Source organism: Xiphophorus hellerii, chromosome 20 (genome assembly GCF_003331165.1).
Source record: "Xiphophorus hellerii strain 12219 chromosome 20, Xiphophorus_hellerii-4.1, whole genome shotgun sequence".
NCBI lineage: Eukaryota > Metazoa > Chordata > Actinopteri > Cyprinodontiformes > Poeciliidae > Xiphophorus > Xiphophorus hellerii.
In genome coordinates, this window is record NC_045691.1 from 34,136,191 (window position 1) to 34,158,087 (window position 21,897).

Genomic DNA, 21,897 nt, shown 5'->3' on the forward strand with positions numbered 1-21,897 from the left:
AAGATAAGATAAGATAAATCTTTATTGTCATTGTCACAAAGACAACGAAATTCAAAAGGCGCCACCAGTCAGTGCATATGCTTAAAAACAAAAAATAACTGTCTCACAATTCACACACAATGTAAGAATTAACAAATAACTGGTAAAAAAAACCCCAAACAAACAAAAAAACTAATAAATAAGAACAGCCACATTCTCACATACATCATTCATGATGATTAATGGTTGTTTTTGATTGCATTTAGTTTTGTTATTGCTATCGGGTAAAAACTGTCTCTGAGACGGTTGGTTCTTGTTCTGATTGCTCTGCATCTTCTGCCTGAAGGCAGCAGTGTGAACAGAGAATGTCCGGGGTGAGAAGTGTCCTTTGTGATGTGTTGTGCTTTTCTTAGACAGCGGTCACTGTGCAGGTCCTCCAGTGAGGGGAGAGGGCAGCCAATGATTTTTTGGGCTGTATTCACAACCCTTTGGAGAGCTTTCCTTTGAGCCGTAGTGCTGCTGTTATACCATACGCAGATACAGTAAGTCAGTATGCTCTCTATGGAGCACTTGTAGAAGGACACCAGCAGCTTCTCCTTGATGTTGTTCCTCCCGAGAACCCTCAGGAAGTACAGTCTTTGCTGGGCCTTTTTTATCAGCTCGAAGGTGTTCATGTTCCATGTGAGGCCCTGCTCAATGTGGACCCCCAGGAAACGGAAATCAGCTACCCTCTCCACACATTTTCCCCCAATGGTTAGTGGTGTAATGTCCGTTTTATTCCTCCTGTAATCTATTATGAGTTCTTTTGTCTTTGAGTTGTTGAGGAGCAGATTGTTCTCCCTGGACCACTGTAACAGCCGCTACACCTCGCCCCTGTGAGTGTTGTACATTCATACGGCACAGGTTGAGATAGTGGGCATAAAAGAGTTTATAACCACTTGAAAAGCAGCTGCAGAGTACTTATATTTATATCACTAAATCACTATAGTGATGAAAAAAGTCAGGTTTCCTCTGAACTAACAGTGGACACGTCCACTGCTGATCATCTTTACTTATATTGATACTTTTACTTATTTATTTGATTACTATTGGAGCTTTGCAAAGACATTTCGCTCAATATGCACATTTTAAATATACAGTTGAATGACAATAGTCTGTCTACATCTATGACACGGCTCATCTTGTCATTAACACTAGGGAGGCGTGTCGGAGGCTGCCTCCCAGAGCCTATTTGAATATTTTAATGGGTGTTGGATATGCTCATGTGATCGGGCGAGGGTTCCTGGAGGAGACTGTGACTACAGATTGAGAGGTGGACATTTTTTTTTCATGTCGATAGCGGCGGCATTGAGGGAGAGAACGGTCTTCGCCTGCCTGGCAGCTCCCTTAATGCTCATCAGGCAGTCGGCAGGGCTGTCTGCCTCCATCAGCGTAGCATCTCCTCCATCCCCCGCCAGCTCCATCTTCTCCTCCCTCCTTAATCTCAACAATAGCCAGCTCTGTCTTTGACTGGCAGCCAGTTTGTGAGTCACCATCACAGTTTTCTCACTCCCATATCTATTTTTTTAGGTCTTACTTGGTGCCTCACACTCTCCTTCCTCTACAGTGCTATACTTCATGTTTACTTGTCCTCATTTGACTGAGCTGGTGTTCCCGAGTCCCCCGGCGAGCAGCAGCAACAGACCTTATTTACACTTCTGCTAAACAAGCCCCTGGGAAGGGTACGATCCCCCCCGACACACTTTCTGCAAGCTAGCGGTGCATCCTTTACAAGAGGAGAAGGGAGCGGGAAGCCTGGATAAATGTGTGTTTCTCTCTTCTGACTGTGAGTTCTTTAAAGCAGGGACAGCATGCGGTGATTAACGAGAGGCAGCGATTAAGAGACCAGGGTCGCAGAAGTGTTTAAGAACTACGAGTCCCCTTTTTGGTTCACTCTATAAAGGAGTAGTTGTTAGGAGTAATTAGAGCTTCATCACCTTCATATTTAACCCGAGGAACTGGGGAATGTAAAAAAAATGCAAGGGCCTAAATGTGTGGCAGAAGAAAGTTCTTGTCATTTTTATTTGTGTATTTTTATTAGATGTCTGCCTACAGAATCTAAATTTCTAGTCTCCAACTTTTGGAAAGCTTTGACCTGCTGATTCCAATTTTTCACTGAAAGCTTTACTTTAAGAAGATGTTTTAGGAAATATATATTTGTTTGTATTATTATTTTTAATATATGCAAAATGTGTTGTTTGACTCCACTCCATGAGTTCACCTGGACCCTTCACTCAACTCTGAGATTTACAAAGCACTGACAGCATTTCCAAATTTAACACAAACCATCACAGGAAGATTTAAAGCACAAAAAAGACAATTAATCCTTTGTAGTATCTGATAAAATAATTGATCTCTTTTGCTCATTCATAGACTAGATGAACCGCAGACATGTCTGGATATATAGACAATACAGTTACCTTTTTCGAAAGTCCCTATGACTTCAAGTTTAAACTAAAGTCAGAGGGGCTAACTTTATGTGGCCAAGTGTAGATGAATGAGCCAAACACACCCAACTATGAAAAACGTAGGTGTCTCATTATAATGAGATAGTATCTCAAAAATAATGAGATACTATCTCATTATATTGAGATAATTTATTTTTATTTTTTTAGCAGAGTGGTGGAAACGGGCTTCCATAATTTTGTTTTTATTCATCAATTGAAAATTATTGAGATGACAATGTGTGTGATGACAGATGCCGTGTGGTGTCCAACAATGGGCACAAAATAATGGCTACAAGTCCAGTTAACTAATTTTAAAACCAGGCATTAATCAATGCTTTACTACAATCTACCTGCAATGCATGTGGCTAGTGTCAGTCCTGACCGAATGAAAATCATTAGAACATATTTACGTCACGTTAACGAAGAACAGCTGAAAAGTTACCGGGTTTATCAACTGCGGTAGCAATTTCGCTCCAACTCCTCCCCTTGTCATTTCTATATTCTTTGCACAAAATGTTGGATAAACATTAATGTTGTTTCCTCATATCATCTCCAATGTCCGCTGGACTTCGGGTTGCGCCGTGTCAGCTGTTTGGGATTCCCCTCTGTAATTTCCCCTCAGAAAGCGCGGAGGAGAATCCGCGCTTTCTGATTGGCTGCCTGTCACATTCAACAGGCTGCGTTAAGCTCCCAGTCGGGGAAAACCCCTGATTTGGATCAGAGCGGCCACGACGATCTACCGCAGGGGTGCTCAAACTTTTTGAGACCAAGATCTACTTTTTCTCTCACCAGCCGACTGAGATCCACCTCATGACACGAAGACATAAAAATTGTAAATTAAACTCTATTGACTTATTTTATATGCGAATACACATCAGTTATAGCAGAAATGATAAAGTGATAGAAAACCTAATGCAGTATATTTCTTCCTCAGTGAGATTCTCCTACCGTTTTACACTCTCTTTTTGTCGTTAAGCACAGCCGTTGCCGTGGCAACCGCCTGCGCACCGCAAGCGGAGCAGCGATTACGTTAAAAACATAACATTCAGTCCGTTACGATGTCAAGTTTCCAGGCTTGATATTTATTTCTCGATTATTGGTTGATTAGCTAATGTAAACTCCTGCTCTGCTAGTCAGTCGGTCTTTGAATCGCCTTTTTTTTTGTTAATGGAACTGAAACGCACTGAATTGCGCAACATCTTGTTGAAACAATAATTACTGAGAATAAATTTTAACAGGTTTTGTTGATTTATATATATATATAATTCTTTAATGAAGCTACAAACGTTTAGGATCTTAGTGAATATTTTGATAAGCCTGTCAGAAGAGGAAGTTCTGGTCTCATCGTCCTGGCGGCGTTCAGTTTGTCACCTACTGCCGAGATCAACTCAAAACCTTCCCGCGATCGACGTATTGAGCCCCCTGATCTTCTGTAACACACCACACACTACAGGATGATCGGTTACGAAATCGTAAGCGACAATCTTAGAACGGCCGGCGTTCTAAGATTGTCTTAAGGGGAAAAATAAAGGCAACAAAATCATGTAGTGTGAACTATTGCATCAGGTAGTCGATGTGCCCATTTTCTCTATTTAAATCTAATTATTACTGAAGGGCAACATAATATACAGACTTCATAATCTGCACTCTTTTGGTTGAATGCAGTATTTATTTCCACTTTGGCTTTATGTTGTTTAGTCTTTATTCAAGTAAATTTTTTGTTAATGGAGACTGAGAATCCATTTTATTTTTGTTTTTGGTTGTTTTGTTAATTTTGTTTAACAGTTCCAGTGTTTAGTGTTCTTTTGAAAATAAAGTGTATCTATCTTTGGCAGGAAATCGCATGCATTATTACATCATTTCCATTACATCAGTGTAAAAAGGTTTTCAAACAATATTATCGTTTATCGCAATAATTTTTGAGACAATTAATCGTTCAGCAAAATTTGTTATCGTGACAGGCCTATGTAGGTGGGTTTTATATCCCGACTGTCCTCAGATGGAACAGCATTAATTTGGGTTTGATTTGGCATAAACAAAAGAAAGAAACTTGTGAAATGTGTTATTTAAACAATTAATTCAAACAGCTTTAAAATAAAAAAAATACAATCTCCTTAAATTTATAATTACAAATAAAACTTTGACACCAGAAAAAACAACTGTAGTGGGCTTATTAAATGGATCCTTCAATAAAAATACAGAAAAGCACCACTACATAAGCATTCTATATACATTTATAAAAATAAAAAAATAAAATTTTGCAAGAAACATTGCTTTAAACATGTATAACATTTAAGTACCTCAAAGAAATCAACAAACTCAAACTCACTTCAAAACAGCCAACAGCCTGTCCAGAGTGAAGCAGATTCTCGCCCTGAACACTAGACGATTTATCTCCCCTCTGAACAACACAAATACACAAAACAGGTCAAACAAACAATATACTGAGGTCACAACCTCAGAAGTCTGTTTGTATTTTATATTAAACACTCAAGCTGTCACAGAGCCATGTACTATCCCTCAACGGTTACAACAGCCAGAACTCACTGCTCATGGGCGTAAAGCAATCTAAATAAAATCTCATCTCTACAAAAACAAGAAAATCGACCAGTAAATTTTACAGTATGAAGCTTATATTTATTATTTTTATACTAACATTACAGATTATACCTAGGTCATCTTACCAACTTATGAAGTTCTTTTACTGTTATCTTTACAGCTTCAGATCGGGATCAACGGCTGTTCCGCAGATACAGTATGTCGGCACAAATATGCTACTTAACGCTTAGAATTACTCCACAGTGCCACCTGCTGGACACTTTGAAACAGACAAACAAAGGGAATAATGGTGACTTCACTTTGGACATTGAGATCTAACTTCACATTTAAGTCCTCTTCTCTCAGTAACAACTTCCATACTAGTGACTGATCAGGATGCCAGCTCTGATTCCAATTGTCAGCTGAATTCTTAGTAGATATTAACTTTAAGGTAGGATACATTTTACAAAGTCATGTTCTGTTTCCTGCAGACCTACAGCTGCTCACGAGACGTCCTGGTGTCCTTTGGACGAAGGGTTTTGTGCTACCCCCTCTACAGACACTTTGCTTTAGTGGCCTCGTCAGTTTGTGACGCAGCTAAGATTTTACAATCAGGTGAGTCACCAAAGAGCACCACACAACATAAAAGTTTAAAAGGGACTAGTAATGCACCTGTTAGAAAGCCAGTAGCAATCAGTATCTATGTTTCCATCAGTCAGGGCCAGCACGGCCTTCTCTGCTAGCCCTAGAAAATTGAAAAGAAAAAGTGTAAAATGTCTTATTTATATTTAATTGTACCTATAACTTAATTCTCTTATTTTACAAACATGTTGCTTATTGATATTATTGAATATTCACTTTAATTCCTTCTTTAAAAAGTGCCTTAGACGCATCTGGCAAGCTGCTCTGCCTCAGAACCTCCTGTACAAATTCAACTACCCTTTTGACAAAAATGCCATGAAATACGCCATAGTTGGCATTACTGACAGAATTATCAGCCAATCAAAATGTACATACTTTGTTGAACTTTGTAAGGCATTTTAAAGACTACCTATGAGTGCTACGAGTGGCTAAAAACTAACACAGACGCATGGATTTTATTTACAAGTAATGAGTGAGTGTTACTTTTCTATTATTTTCCCATACAGACTTCACAGAACATTATTTCTTTTAATTGTTTACATGTGCTATTTGAGCAGTTTGGATTAATGTTGAGCTTAACTGGGGAACATAGAAAGGTTTTGCTAAATTGCTGACTGTTCAATTATGTGCGGTGTTGCCTGTGTATTTTGTTAAAGTATACAGTTATATATATTTGCTTAACTTGGAGTATGTTTATTTATTTGCCTATTATTAGATGGCTGTAGCTTGGTGTGGTGAATAGTTTTTGCATTGTCCTTCACAATGTGTCTATTGTTCAGATATAGTTAACGCCTACTGAAGGCCCTGACTGAAACCCCATGGCACGCCACTGGTTTCCATTGACCATGTAAATGTGAAATTTGAAATTACAAAAACATTTGCTTAATGGAAACATGGCAATTTCAAAAAATGTTTAATTTTTTGATAAAAGGTTTTGGTGCTTTATCAAAAACCAGAATGAGTAAGTAGAATGAGTTAGCTACTCATTCTAAATAGAAGGAGTTAGTTTTTCAGCTGTATTGAAATTAGCTGTATTATTGAATGAGTTGTGATCAACGGATCTTACTACTGGTAGAAAAGACAAAGAAGGCAACAGGAAGTGGAAGGAGGATGATGGCGCAACATGTTTTTTAATGTTATATAGCATGAACAAACTTATTTATGTGTGATTTTAATTGTGTTTCTTATTTATTGTAAATTGCAAAATTGTGGTTTTTCTATGTTAGCCGAATACCGATAAAGTTTTGTGCACATTTATCATGGAAACACATCTAGTTTTGGTGCATCTTCTAGACAGCAGACATTAAAATGAAATACTATTTATCTTGGGTCATACTCAAAAAAGTGTATACTCTAGGCTAATAAAGTATGCAATTTTAGGAGCCTTAATAATATTTTCTTATTTTCTTAAAATGGCAAAGAATAAAAAAAATAACAACCCTTAAAATGGAACTTGACGTAATGTTGTTTAACAAAGTAGTAAATAATGTGTTCATGCTTCAAAACATCAAACATTGACAGTTTAGTGAAATAGGTTCTACAACAAAAACAACACATAACACTAAATGTAGCAGATATCTTCAGTTCTACATCTCTCTGAATTTGATCTGTTGTTTTCAGTTTTTTAACTAAAACACAGAAACTGTCTTTACCCAGTTCATTTTCAGACGTATGATGTAAGATTTATCTATTAGTGAACTGCATTAGCTCCAGTTCACACTCCAGACCAGATGGTGGCGGTAATTCACACTTTCAATTTTTTAAAAAGTGCCATAAAAAGAAGAACAGCCATGAAGCCAGGGAGGTGGGCTCGGATACGAAGAACTCTTAGTCCTTAGAGAGAGACCAGAAGCAGGAAGGTGGTTAGCGTTGAGGAGTGGAATTTGTCAGAGTGGTGCAGGAAAAATAAACAAAACTCACATACTACCTTAAAATCTTTCCATACATGATCTGAATACGCTGATCCTTGCAGAGTGGTGAGGGGACTGGCAGTGCCCATCTCCAGCTGTCATCAGATGAGAGGCGGGGTTCACCCTGGACAGGTCACCGGTCCATCACAGGGCCCTCAGAGCTAACAAAGAATAAAATATATGAAAGAGAAATGTAGATTAACAAGGGGAATAAATATTTTAAAATCAAATCATGTTTATTAAGCACTTAGCGTTGGAAACACAACAGTTTTTGCGCTGTTGTTAAAAATGTAGCCAGCTGCTCAGTACTCATGGAGTAAAGCCTTACACCATGAAGATGATGTGGAGGTTCATCCTCAGAACTGGTTGTTGATCTGGTGGAGCCAGAGCCTCTTCTGAGACAGGAAGGTCTTTAGGTTTTCTAATTCCTGATCCCTGGCTTCCTCTTTCATCTTCATTTGCTTAGACTGCAAAAATATGAAGATAAAAACAATGATGAACGAGTTATAACAGCCTCACAATATCAAAGTCTCTTTGGCATACTGAGCTTAATTAAAACCAGGTTAAGTTAATGAAGAAAACTATATTAATATATATTATGTTCTTAGGAAGGAGAAATGTCAGTTTCTCCTTCCTAAAGGAGAATAAATTGTTTTAATAAATTGTATTATACTCTGTCGTTGGTGAAATATTTGCTCCAAAAAAGCATGTGATAGTACACTTAGTACACTTTAAATTGTTCTTTTCTACAAGTTGATTACTATTACAATACACTAAGCACAAAATTAGTTGTTCCAAAATGACACACTTCAAGTTAGCTAATCCTAAGCGAACTTGAAGCATACTCAAGATTAGTCTGACTAATCTAAAGTATTATATACTTAGTATATTTATTTTCACCTGGCCCATGGAGGGAAACATGGATTAGCTGAAAGGATTAGCTGTTGACTTTGATATCTTTAATCTTTAAGGAAAAAGCCCCTGCAGACTGTGAAGAGTCAACAATGTAAACACACTTGGTACATGTAAAGGCTGAGATTATCCTGGTGGGGACAATTCTAACACTGGTAAATGACAGCAAATTAGAGGCCTTTTAAACCCCTGATTAGCATTTCATCAACTCACCGAGTAGGAAGATTAGTGTTCAGGAGTGTGAGAGAAAAGACAGTCACTTTTTCCCCGCACTGTCATCTACTTCCGTTTTCAACCTAATATTTTTTTGTCATTTCATAAAATCTAATACTCAGGCCCAGCTTTTGGTAAGAGTTACTGCTTTGTTCTGGGTTCCTCGTAAAGTCTGGAAATTGAATAAAAGGAACAAGTATGCAAAAATACTTTTTGAATTTATTCATTCCCATTGTTAAATAGTTGCGACTGTTGGTGCAAATAAAAGTCTAGCTTTTGGATCCATCCATCAACCTGTTGATCTGTCCATCCATAAACCAGCCAGGCAACAAACAAACAAGCAAGCAAACATGCCAGTCGACATAGAATTGTTTAAGAACTCTGTTTATTCATGTTTCTTGCTGTACCCCTTCATATTTCAAGCACTATGCTCAAATGAGTAATGTGGCTCTCCCCTAATAAACTGAAATTTGGCCTTGCTTGTGTCTGAGAGTGTTTCCTCCCAGAATTACACTGCATCCTCATTAATTTGTCATAGTGAGGGAAACTCTAATGCACAGTCCAGTTTTAGCCACTCCGTTTACAAGGCTGCTTAAACAATCACTCATAGGTATTAGCAAAACTAACCTTTCAGCAATGGTAGACAGGTTAGGGCTGCAGAGGAAATGCTATCCAGTGGTAAATATTTAAGCAGCCCTGAGGCATGATGGCAAGTATTCCCAACAAGGCCCTCCACCTGTATCGGAAGTGTAAATCAAGAGCCATCAGAAATGCAGGGAGGAGCAGGGAGTGTAGGGGACACTGGAGTTAGGAGGTATGGAGGCCAGCATCAGGATAATAGTGCTGTCATTCTTTTACCAACATGACAGGAAAACTAAATGTTACCTGCAGCAGGATCCAGTCAACAGACGTCTTTGTTCATGCATCCAGATATTTTACAGAAGATGCTGTAGTCTCCTGAATGTTGAGAAGGCTGGGAAAGCTGAGGCATCTGATCAGAGAGAAGTTAAACAACTCTGACCTACTTGTATAATAGTCATTGAAAAGTCAAAAAAGTGTACAACAGAGTCTGAGTGTGCTCAGGGTAGTGATTTTCTTTTATTTGTTTTTACCAATAGTTCCGTCACAGATAAAATGTTCCTGACCTGGTGGAAGCTGTGTCTGTCAGACCTTCCAAGCTTTCATTATACTGGAAAAAATCTGACAAACGCAGAACACTTTGTGCAGGTTTGTACAAAACCTGCTGCTGCTCTTAGTGCCAGTAAAAAGTTTCACCACTTGGAATGTTTTTATAGCTTCTTTTAAAAAAAAAAAAAAGGTTTGTTGATCATGACGGATTTGTAAAAACAATAAAAAGGGTTAAAGCATCCAAAGGAGTGAACTTTCTATACCCTTTAGGCATTGAACATTGGCAAAATAGTGTAAAAAAAACTTTTTTTTATTGATGTTCATTTGAAATAACATTTCATCACTGAAGCTCTTATAAAGAAAAATGAAGGTCTCATGTTCCCTCCATGATCCAATGATTTTTCACCTCAAAATCTCAACAAACTGTGGAGGCCACAAACTGAATCTGCCCTGACCAAAGTGAGATAAGCTTCAAAACATCACTTTTCTCTAATACTTAAGACTACTGTGGAAATTTTGCTCCAGTATGAGACTCCATCAACAGCACATCTCTTATTCGTGTACTCCTCAACCCTGGAAGCCTGGCCATTGTCTTCCTACACAATTCTGATCAATTGTCATCACCATTAAGTTCTCCATCTGTGTTTTGTGTCATAGAGCTGGATTTCTCAGGATGAATTTTTGGCCAATCAGAAAACATATGACCTGGGCTGAAGGAAGGGAACATCTAAAACATGCAGAGCAGTGTGCCTTGAGGACCAGGGTTGGGAAACATTGTGTTAGGCTTTTGGTTGCTGGAGAGGAATCCTCAAGAAAACCTGTTAGCGGCTGCAGAACACTTAAGACTTGTGTAGAGATTCACCTACAGGCAGGACAGAAGCACCAAAGCATCCTGCCAAAGATAGAATGGTTGGGTTGTGTTAGAATGGCTCAGTCAACTTAAAGTGCCAGACAGATGTTTTTCAATTCTGCAAATAAAAATAGGCAAATATGCTTGTAGATCTGCTCAGCTGGTAAAGAGATTTAGCTTACCTGAATTTTATTAATTTAAAAAGTTTGATTACTTCTATTTAGCTAGAATCAAAGTGTAACCTTTGCTCTAGTTTTCCACAAACTGAGAAAATGACACAGTCTTCCTGTTGAGAAAAAAAAGGCCAAGTCTTGCAAGCATATGTGCTTTTGCCTCATATGATCCAAATTCTTCTTAGGGCACAGCTCCCCATGTATAACCCCATGTTTTAAATGAGAACCAAATGTTACTTTAAGCTTTTCCTCACTGTTCATGTGCTGTTTATTTGGATTGGTCCGGAATGCCAGTAGAGAATGCCAACCAGTTCAGTGGAGGTTGGGAAAAGCTGATTCTCTGACCCTCATGGAGTTGTTGGCCACACCATTAAGCTATTTAAATGGTTGATTGGAAAGGAGGCTGGAGCAGTTCGCTTTGTTGGATCATTTTTGGAAAAGGCATATGTCAGAATGGTAGGAGCAGATGTTTTGTGGTTCTGCAAACCCGAGGTAAAAACCCGAACCATTTCACCATTTCACCTGCCCCACTGCATGTGTGGGGCAGGTGAAATGGTGAAACTTTGCACTTACAGCAAATGGCTTTTGTAGTTTCTAAACATTTTAATGCAAAATCTTTTCTTATATTCACTTTTTAAACTTTTGTTAATTTTCTTCAGTTAAAAAGTTTATGCATGAAATAACCTGTAAAAGGCTGCTGTTTTACAACTGCTTATTAAAGGGGACATGTTATGCAAAATTAATAATTTACATGTTTTGTACTTCCATTTGAGTTGCTACTGCTTCTGAAAACAACCCAAGCACTTAAAAAAACTACCCTTATTTTTTTAAGGGTATTTTGCCATTTTAACAAAATAGTAAAAGATTATTAAGACTTCTAAAATGGCATACAATGACAATATTTTTTGGTTTCTATGAAATTAGCCATTTCAAAAACCTTCTTAATGTAATGTCACAAAACAAAATCCAGTTCACAAATCAGACATGTACTGTACAAGTTCATTGCACTTGACTTATAACAGAGATGAACTCCTGTCACCTGTTGTGGGTCTTTTGACTGTGATTATAAGTCAACAGCAGCCCAACCACGTCATGCGTCCTCGTTTTGCGTTGCTAACCTTGAAAAATGATGGCCTTGAATTCAATGAGAAGGTGTGTCCAAACTTTTGGTCTGTACTATATATATATATATATATATATATATATATACTGTATATACACAATATTGGTGAATATCGGTTATCGGCCACAGCTGCAATGAGAATATTGGATTTTGATATTGGGCCAAATTTTTATATCAGTGCAATCCTTACAACTCATCGCACAACAAACACCAACATCATGTAGCCTCAATACTAAAGTTACACACTCCAGATAGAACCAACATTAAATAGAATGCAAAACGAATCCAAAATAGGTTTCTAGTGTCAAGGTTGTTAAACACACACTCAGGTTCTTTGTCTCCTATGCCTCAAATGAGTCCCTTCTTACCCAGGAACTCTTCTTGAAACATATGGATCAAATTACCCTGCTGCATGCTAGGATTTCCCTCTCATCTCATACCTTGGCTTTTATGTATGGAACAAAGACTGCGAGCCTTAAGATGGATGCTGCATCTGCCAGCAGCCACAGCACGTTCTCATCCTCTGTACAGACTTCAAATAACACTGTTTTTCCATTTGCCTGCCACACTGTGTTCCCGTGCCAAGGGAAAGCCTGTGTCCTCAAATGCCTGCTGGATATTCACAAAGTCTTCAGAGAGAACGACCCAGCCTACATACTGAACGACTTGTACATCACAGATTACTGCATCTGGATCCAGAGGGTCAGGTAAGTCCATCCAGGCACACAAATCCGTGCTCAGCTTCATACACCACCTTCTTAAGGGTTTTACCTTCAGTTCCCTGGGAAGTGCCACTCAGCTCTTAAAAAACATTAGTAATTTAGACGAGAGGTCCAGCCGAATGATTTGTCTCAGTAGGGACAGTTCAAGAGTGCAAATAGTTCAGTCGGTTATTTATCTCTCCTTGTCTAGCAGAAGTAGCAAAACTGAGTCATAAAATAGCTATCATCATACATTTTCTTAGACTCAATAGGGTTAATTTACGTAGCCAACACTAAGCATGTTATAGTCTGAGCTACAATAGATTGACTTCTATCAAAACATGTTCATGTGTTAGAATTGTGGCTGGTATTTTAATCAATGTCAATTTTATTTATAAAGCACTTTAAAAACAGGTATTAACTGCACCAAAGTATTGTACAGTATTCATAAAACACAAATTAAAAGAGACAGGACAAATATTTACAATGACGAGTCTTATGGGAAAGCCAAACAATAAAAAATACTTTTAATGAGTTTTGTTAAGTTCAATTAATTAATTATATAGATTTTCACATGATAAAAATTTTATCGCAAATAATTTTGTTTTTTTACTGACACAAGTCCCGGGCTATAATATTTGCAATGTGTTTCTGATACACCCATAAATCTGATGCACAAGCGACATGCGATGGATGATAAGGCTGCTTCTCTTGGCCCACTAGGGGCTAAGTTTTGCTTCAAGACCCATCAACAGCAACAAAAGGACTTGAATAATTTTCTACTTTCTTGTGTAGTGTCATTAGCCCGCGTGTGCTCGTCAACATGTACAAGCTAGAAATTTCACATGCACGAATTATGCTGTTTGCTTTTCTGGATGAGGTCAAGCAACTGTCGCCTCACCATGCAAGTACCATAGAAATGAATGAGAGGGAACAGTGCTAACTACTGTCACAGGCTCCTGGTCTCCTACCACAGAGCGTAACATAAAGCCTGATGAGGGTGAGCCAGCCAGGGAAACGCTGGTTTAAAAGCTGAACGTGACAGTTGCAGTCTGGGAGCGCTTTGGATTCAACTGAATCATTGGTGACTGTGTTCATCACAATCACCAATGAACCACTGCTACTCAGTAAAACAGTAGCAACTAAACAACTGACATTGTCACACCTAAAACGCACCGATGCATTTTGTGGGTGGCAGCTCCTTCTTCCCCCTGCCATGAGCCGGAGGATCTGAATGTGAACTCCAACCCCTATCCCAATTTTTTATTTAAAAGGTGTTCCAGACAAGGTGTATTTGCATTGTTATGCAATTTTTATGCTATTTGTTAACAATGGTCTCAAAATGATAATATTATAGTTTATCGCAACAGTTTCTGGGACAATTAATTGGCCAGCAAAATTTGTTATTATGGCAGGCCTAATCAGGAGTTCCTGAAACACTTAGACTAAATATAGACTAGTTCAATAAATTAGAAAATTAATTTAAAAATTATGAGCTTCCACAATAAATTGACTTAGATCGAATACAATTGCACACCATGCATTTTCATATTGCATCATTTTCCATCCACTTTACAGTTCTGTGCTACTGTATGTTCAGGTTTGGCGTTGTAATGTGACAAAAAAGTCCAGGGTGTGCAATTCACTGTAGCTCTTCAAGCCTAACATCAAGAATCTGTGCTTTGTTCTTCAGATGATACAGGTCCTCCGCTTTCTCCTCCTCCTAGTTCATATTTAAAAATTACTCACACACTTTAAATGTGAGCCTGCAAGCACATTTCTCAGTAATGAGCTCTGTTTTACTCTTGGCCAAAGTTCAGCTGAGTGATGTGCTCATCTGGAAAAAAGCCCAGTTGAAAAATGTGTGCCTGATGTTGTAGGCTCTGTGCCCAGATGTAGACACAATAACAGGTCCACGGGGATTTAGTGCAACACCACCACCACCACCACCGCTCCACCTACGTCAAGACTTTTCCAGTTCCGAATCTGAAGTTCTGCTCTGAGAACGGTTCAAATGCTGGAATGCAAGAAATCAGCTGCAGGGTTTAAGCTTGATGGCTTGCGTTTATCTCCTCAATTGAAGAGTCATCTGGACTGTAGGATTGGGAATTAATATTTGTGAATATTTCCAAAGACTTACAGCTGTGAACCATGGCTTTGTCACCCTGTAAAAGAAATCTGCCTGAGAATTCCCTACATGTAAATGAGCTGAAGACAATTTTTCATGTGTAGAAAAGTTGCATAAACACATAAGTAAGTTTTTTCCCCATTTAAATTCAATTCAAAAATTATTTTATCTCAAAGAGAAACTTAATGTTGTCGTAACTGGTATCATCCAAGTATGTTCAGAATGGTTGGATCTCTGGCTACAATCAAGTAGCTTGCCATCATCAGTGTGTGAATGTGTGCCTGAATGGGAATGAAAAATGAAAAGTGTCTTTTAATGTCTTCAAAAGTGCTATATAAGTCTGATGTCAGTTCATTTAAAAAGACCTCTGACAGAAGACTGTTGCTGTATCAGTTTTATGATATGCTAATAGCTGAATTTCCGGTCAGCAGAGTATTGATATTGCATAGCAATATGTTATGGAAAGGTCCAGAACTTTAATGCATTTATTTTGATTAATTAATTCCATAGGTGTAGAGTTGGTTCAGTGTTCCATGCAATATGTCGCGTCACCAACACAACCCTACAAAATTCACAGCCTTAAGGAACTCTGGGCGAATCTCATCCAACCCCAGGGCCTTGCCTCTCTTGACTCAGCTTAGCGACCTCATTCCCAGAGATTGTAGAGCTCGACCCAGGGTCCCCAGGCTCTGCCTCCTCAATGGAAGGCATGATTGAAGAGGACTTTGAAGTATTCTGCCCAACGACCACAATGTCCCAAGTCGAGGTCAGCAGCACACCATTCCCACTATAAACAGTGTTGGTGCTGTCCTTTCCTGGGATGCTTTATGGTGAGAATCGCCTCAAAGCCGTGTGGTAGTCTTTCGGTAGACTGCCGGTACTGATCGGCTTCTGGGGTTCCAAAAAGGCCAGGTAGGATTCCTTCTTCAGCCTGACAGCATTCCTCACCAAAGGTGTCCACCAGCGGGTTCTAGGGTTACTTACTTGACATGCACTTCTAATCTTGCGGCCACAGCTTTGATACGCTGCCACTACAATGGAGGCACAGAAAATGGTCCACTCAAATTCAATGTCCACCACCTCCCCCAAAACGTGTTCAAAGTTCTTCCGGAGGTAGGAGTTAAAGCTCCGTCTCACACGAGACTCTGCCAGACATTCCCAGCAGACCCTCATAATACGTTTGGGCCTGTCAGGTCTGCTCATCATCTTCCCCCACCCCAGGAGCCAACTCACCATCAGGTAGTAGTCAGTGGACAGCTCCACACCTCTCTTCACTGGAGTGTCCAAGACATACGGCCGCAAATTCAGTGAGACAAAGTCGATCATCGTACTGCGGCCTAGGGTGTCCTGGTCCCAAGAGCACATATGGATGAACACATATGAATGCTGCATCCTCTTGAAGCTGAATTGTTTTACCCACTAAGTTATGTGAAACTAAAACCAGGGACAAATGGTTTCTTTATCCGTCTTCCCCCTTCTCAGCAATGCTACCAGAGTCGTTCATTGCAGAGTGCACAGGTGCAATAGGATACAAGTCAATAATCTGCTTATTTTAGAATAATTTTTTCCTCTTTTTTCATTCTCCCCATCTGTTTCATCCTGGGTCAAAAAAGTCTGCAGGTTGTTTATTTTGCAATGCAGCATTCATAAAACTCCTGGGCCTCTTCTGCCATTTCGAATAAGTAGCTTTCTCAAGCGTAAATTTAAGACAGGTAAGGAAAAGAAGATGAAATGTCACACCTTTCTGGTAAAGAGCCCCTTTAACATCATTGAATGCCAACCATTTCTTTGCAAGAGTGATGCTGAGATCTGGATATATTCTCAGGGTGGTTCCCTGATACTTTAGTTTGTGCTGCCTGGACCATCTTATAGTGACTTCTTTCTCCAGTTCCAAAGGAATGCAAGGATGAAGGTCGTCCTGCTTAGGGCTTGGATCCAGCTGTGTGCTGTACGCACTCTAGTTCCGGGGGAGACGGGAATGTGCCGTCCCCCACAACATCCTTCAGCATCTTGGAGATTAACTTAGTAGGTCTTCACTGCATTCAGGTCTAGTAATTATGCATAGATTGGATCTTCAAGATCGATTTTCTGGAATTTTTATGTCTTCGTATCATGAGGTAGATCTCAGTCGGCTGGTGAGAGAAAAAGTAGATCTTGGTCTCAAAAAGTTTGAGCACCCCTGCGGTAGATCGTCGTGGCCGCTCTGATCTAAATCAGGGGTTTTCCCCGACTGGGAGCGTTAACGCAGCCTGTTGAATGTGACAGGTAGCCAATCAGAAAGCGTGAATTCTCCTCTGTGCTTTCTGAGGGGAAATTACAGGGGAATTGAGGGGAATCCCAAACAGCTGACACGGCGCAACCCGAAGTCCAGCGGACATTGGAGATGATATGAGGAAACAACATTAATGTTTATTCAACATTTCATGCAAAGAATATAGAAATGACAAGGGGAGGAGTTGGAGCGAAATTGCTACTGCAGTTGATAAACCCGGTAACTTTTCAGCTGTTCTTCGTTAATGTGACATAAATAGGTTCTAATGATTTTCATTCAGTCAGGACTGACACTAGCCACATGCATTGCAGGTAGATTGTAGTAAAGCATTGATTAATGCCTGGTTTTAAAATTAGTTAACTGGACTTATAGCAATTATTTTGTGCCCATTGTTGGACACCACACAGCAGGCTTGAACCCGATCGAACCGTTATACCTAGGATTTCTGTCGGCTAGTTTGTGGTCTCTCAGGTTTTGAAAATGGGCCGACAGCTCTAAAATCGTGTAGTGTGCACTGGGCATTACAGTAAGAAAATGAGGATGGGAGATGTCAGTGGAGAGCACCGGAGTTGAGCCTTTTTTCATTCAGTGTCATCAACAGAAAGACAAAAAGGTCGGAAGAAACGATAAAGCCGATAATTAAAATGAGGTCGATAGTTTTAATTTATCGTGCGATTAATTGATTTATTGTTTATCGCGACAGGCCTAATAACATATAGATGAAATGTCACACCTTGCAAAATGAAGAGTTGCTAATTAACTTGACATGTTGCCTAGATAGTTAGCAAACCTTATCTAACATGGAGTAAGTACATGTCGTAGCTGCTTGTATGTTAGCTTACTAGATATTTATAACTTCTAAAAAGAGTGCAATGTTAAAATTAAATATGAGCCAACTATTTTTAAAATGTAAATCATAACATTGATACCTACCCAATGCTATAGCTGTTTATCTGCTGTAGTGGAGCTTTGTTTACTAGACTGCGCATTCACTCTAGTTTTCTCTGTGTGGGAGGTTCTGCTGAGGGAGGGCTGCATGACGCAGCAGTGAGCAAGGGGGCGGGACTTGTAGGAGCTTGTTCAAATTTTCAGGTTAAGTCCATGGTATTGAAAAAGTTACATACTGCAGCATTAAAGTTGTTCCACTGCTTAGATAGTTCTGTGATCAGTTGGGACACGGAAACAAGATCTCCGCATTTACTTTTGCCAAGTGGTTCCATGTTGGAGGCAGCCATTGATGCTATTTTGCTAGCTAGGCTACTCGTTCTCCTGGTTAAATTAGAAAACCTTTGTTGTTTAGGATTATCACTGGCCATTATACTGTCACAAGGGTTCAGGAACAGTGCTTCTGTCGGTCCAGTGCTTTCTGACAGAAGCAGATAAAAAATAAGTTAAAGATTAGTTTACTTACTTTTTATCTCATAAAAACACTTGGAGTTTTTGCTGATATAAGAATCTAAATCTTCTCCACACAAACACTGGTATTGAATTTCTGAGAGATTTTTTTTCACTCAGCATCTGAGCTTGATTTATATCTTTAAATCATTCATGAACATTCATTTAACAACCTCATAATGATTCTGCCATAAGAACATGCCTTCTTTTTTTCTCTCTTTTTGACACACACACGGAGCTGCTGTACGAGTCCCTGGAGCTTCTTAAGCTCTGTCAGCTCACAGGAAAAGTCAATCAGTCTCTTATCTGCTGAGGGGCACCGACCGGAGCGCTGCTGCTCCTCCTCATTGCACTCTGGAACTCAATGTCAGCTTGACGGGGTGATTCCAGCTATGCTCTACATCGATTATTAAATGGATTAGCCCTTTCTGTGGCAGCCCCAAGCGCAGATTCTATTGTTACATTTCTCTTTGATAGAGATGCGTTTTTTATTATCAGCCCTTACAGGCCGTCGCTTTGGGAAAAAGACATCCAGGTTACAGAGCTTCTGTCACCTTCAGCCACTTGAGAGAGACACTAAGCCTGACTGCCTTTTTTCTCCTGTAGGATATGTATTTTGGCTCACACTCCATGGATATTTCATACAATCCGCTCTTGTGATTTAAGGGCGCATTCATACCAGCCCTGTTCAGTCCGCTTCAGTGTGAATGCAGTTTGATGCGGACAAAAAAAGCTAACTGATCTGCCTAAAAACCTAGATCTTAGTCCAGCTGAAGTGAATTCTAGCGCAGTTCAAAAGCATATGTGAACACCAAGCCGATCGGAAATTGCTCCAAAATGCAGTGGTGGAGGAAGTACGCAAACAATGTACTTGAGTAAAAGTGCAAATAAACAAATAAAATGTACTCGAGTAAAAGTAAAAGTACCACATTAACATTCTTACTTGAGTAAAGGTAATTAAGTACTGTCTTTTTAAAATACTTAAAGTATTAAAAGTAAAAGTACTTGCTGAATGTATTACCTAATGGCTAATACAATATTATTAAGTGTACCTATCACATTTAATTTTAATACACCTCTAATGTGCCATTTTAATGAGCAATGCTGCAGATAAAGCATCCTTTTTGTGTTTACTCTCTGTGACAGTTTAGATTTAGATTTGTGATTCTATGCATCAGAACTTCACGGATGACTTCTAGCAGTCCTTAACTACAGTCATTTTCAATACATTAGGATATCTATGAAAAGTTCATCCATTTCAGTAACTCAGCTCAAAAGTTAAACACATCATACAGATGAATTCCCTACAAACTGTTTTAAAGCTTTTTTTTATTACTGATGATGATTTGTTGGTAACAGCTAATGAAAACATAACATTTCTGATTAGATTACAGACCAATAAAAAGACCTTCATGTAGAAATGTGGGTCTAATGAAAAATATGTTTAAGTTGTTTTCAAAATCTGCCAAACTATGGGGGAATTTTTCTGCCATAATTTGAGAGCACACATTCTCAGTCTGAAAGCAGGATTTTATGTCTTTTGTTCTCAAAACTTTCAAAACTTGTGCTTAAATTTTCAGTCTTAAAGCAGGTTTCATGTCTGTCTTTTTAAAACTTATAATGCTTGTACTCAAAACTTCTGCTGTCTTTCCAATATTCACTGTTCTTTCTCAAACGTTTCTTCTCACACTCAAAACTTGCCTCTGCTCAAATCAAATCTCCGCTTGGAAACATTTTCTGCTAGTTCTTGGAACAAAAGAGCACCGTCACCTGGCAACCTCTCAGCCAATAGAATGAAAGTGACATACTGGGTGAGTTTGTTTCCTTCTAGTGGGTGTCCCAATGCTCCTTCCACCCCCACCTCTGTTCCCTCCTCCCCAGTCAGAAATTGAAGTAGTAAAGGTTGTCACAGCAACTGGCGAGCATTGATCCATAGTGGTACTCAGCTTTACATATGTGATTTATTTGCAATGTGGACAGCGAGTGAAATGAGTCTGCTCTGCTGTGAAGGTTTGATGTTGAACGGATGACTGTGTCAAACTGACTGCAGTGCTGAAGAAGCAGGAGAAGCTAATAGCGGCTAATAGCCACTTTCGATGCTGCTCAGGACAGGCTGCAGTCCAGCCTGTCCCCATAAAACCCCCATAAAACTCTCCAACAACATGTAATATATTGCTAAAGGTGCGTACACAGTACTTGTTCTATTATATGTCCATACTTGGTGTTTGTACCCAACTGTCATGACAGTAGCTATGGCAGTTGTTAGTGCCATAGCACTTCTGGTTTTGTTTATGTCGACTTAAATAAACCAGAAACTTAGAGCTAACTCTTTTCTCGCTGTGTTCATATTTTACACAATATACATACATTACACAAAACAGAATAAGCTAAATTTATTATTATTTATTGTTTTGAAAAAAAATGAAGTCACTAGAGCAGGGGTCTCAAACTCGCGGCCCGCGAGCCAACTGCGGCCCTCGGGACGATAGTTTGTGGCCCCCGCCTTAATATGAAAGTTTAATGTTAGTGCGGCCTGCGAGTTTGATATAATTGGCACTTTTCAGTGTTGTGTGCAGAGCTGAACGAACTTACCAATCACAGTGGAGTATATTGCTCTCAGGGCGGGACATCGGCCGGGCCTATTTGCATTTTCTATTTGTCATTATTTGCATGCGGTACATGCGCAATTTCCGCGGCGGCTCCCGCTTCACGTGCTTCAGCATCCAGTCTAGACCCGGAAGTTGCTGATCAGTGTAACGTAATTAAGGTTAGGCGCTGTAACGCTTGGGTTGTGTTTAAGGGAGGAGAGGAGGCGGCAGATTCGTCAGAACGGTCAAAAACTCACAACCACACTGGTACTGGGAATTCCACAGTGTTGTCCTTTAATAAATACGCTCTTCACCAACCTTACAAAGCCCGGATGAACGGCTGCTATATTATCAGACATGAAAATTGAGCAGCGTCCAAACAACCCGTAACATTACTAAAAAGGTAGGGAGCTAACATGTCCGTCTAGCACGTTTCTCCCACGCTCTCTACAGAGAAGCCGTGGCTCATACTTCTGACATCATTAGCAATACTAGAGTGTCTTAAAGAGACACTACACAATTACGGCTGTTACAGCGCCTGACTACGGCCAAATATGGTAATAGGCAATCAGAAAGGTTCGGCTGAGGAGACCGTGTGTGTGAATGCGGCCCAGCCTCACCCAGACTCTACCTCCAGCGGCCCCCGGGTAAATTGAGTTTGAGACCCCTGCACTAGAGGAATTGAAAAATCAGTAAACATAGCGACAAAGTGAATAAGTTGACGAGTGCTTCTTTCATCCTGATGACACCTCCATCCCTCTGCTCATCCCCTCACTCTACCATGTCTCTTGGCTTCACCACATTTGCTAGAAGGAAGAAGGAAGTTGTCTTCTTCAGAGGTTTTCCTGTCGTTTCCTTC

At 39.6% G+C, this 21,897-nt stretch overlaps 1 protein-coding gene across 2 annotated transcripts in view; it reads left to right on the forward strand.

Moving 5' to 3' along the window:
• The window catches only part of shq1 (SHQ1, H/ACA ribonucleoprotein assembly factor), a 60,720-nt gene that overhangs the window by 28,793 nt on the left and 10,030 nt on the right, over window positions 1-21,897 (forward strand). Inside the window, exons 10-11 of one of the 2 annotated variants that reach the window (XM_032548980.1) lie at window positions 5,495-5,618; window positions 12,541-12,661. In XM_032548980.1, the coding sequence (XP_032404871.1) occupies window positions 5,495-5,618; window positions 12,541-12,661 (245 nt within the window). The remainder of the gene's footprint in view (window positions 1-5,494; window positions 5,619-12,540; window positions 12,662-21,897) is intronic. The other variant, XM_032548981.1, reaches the window with a different exon arrangement.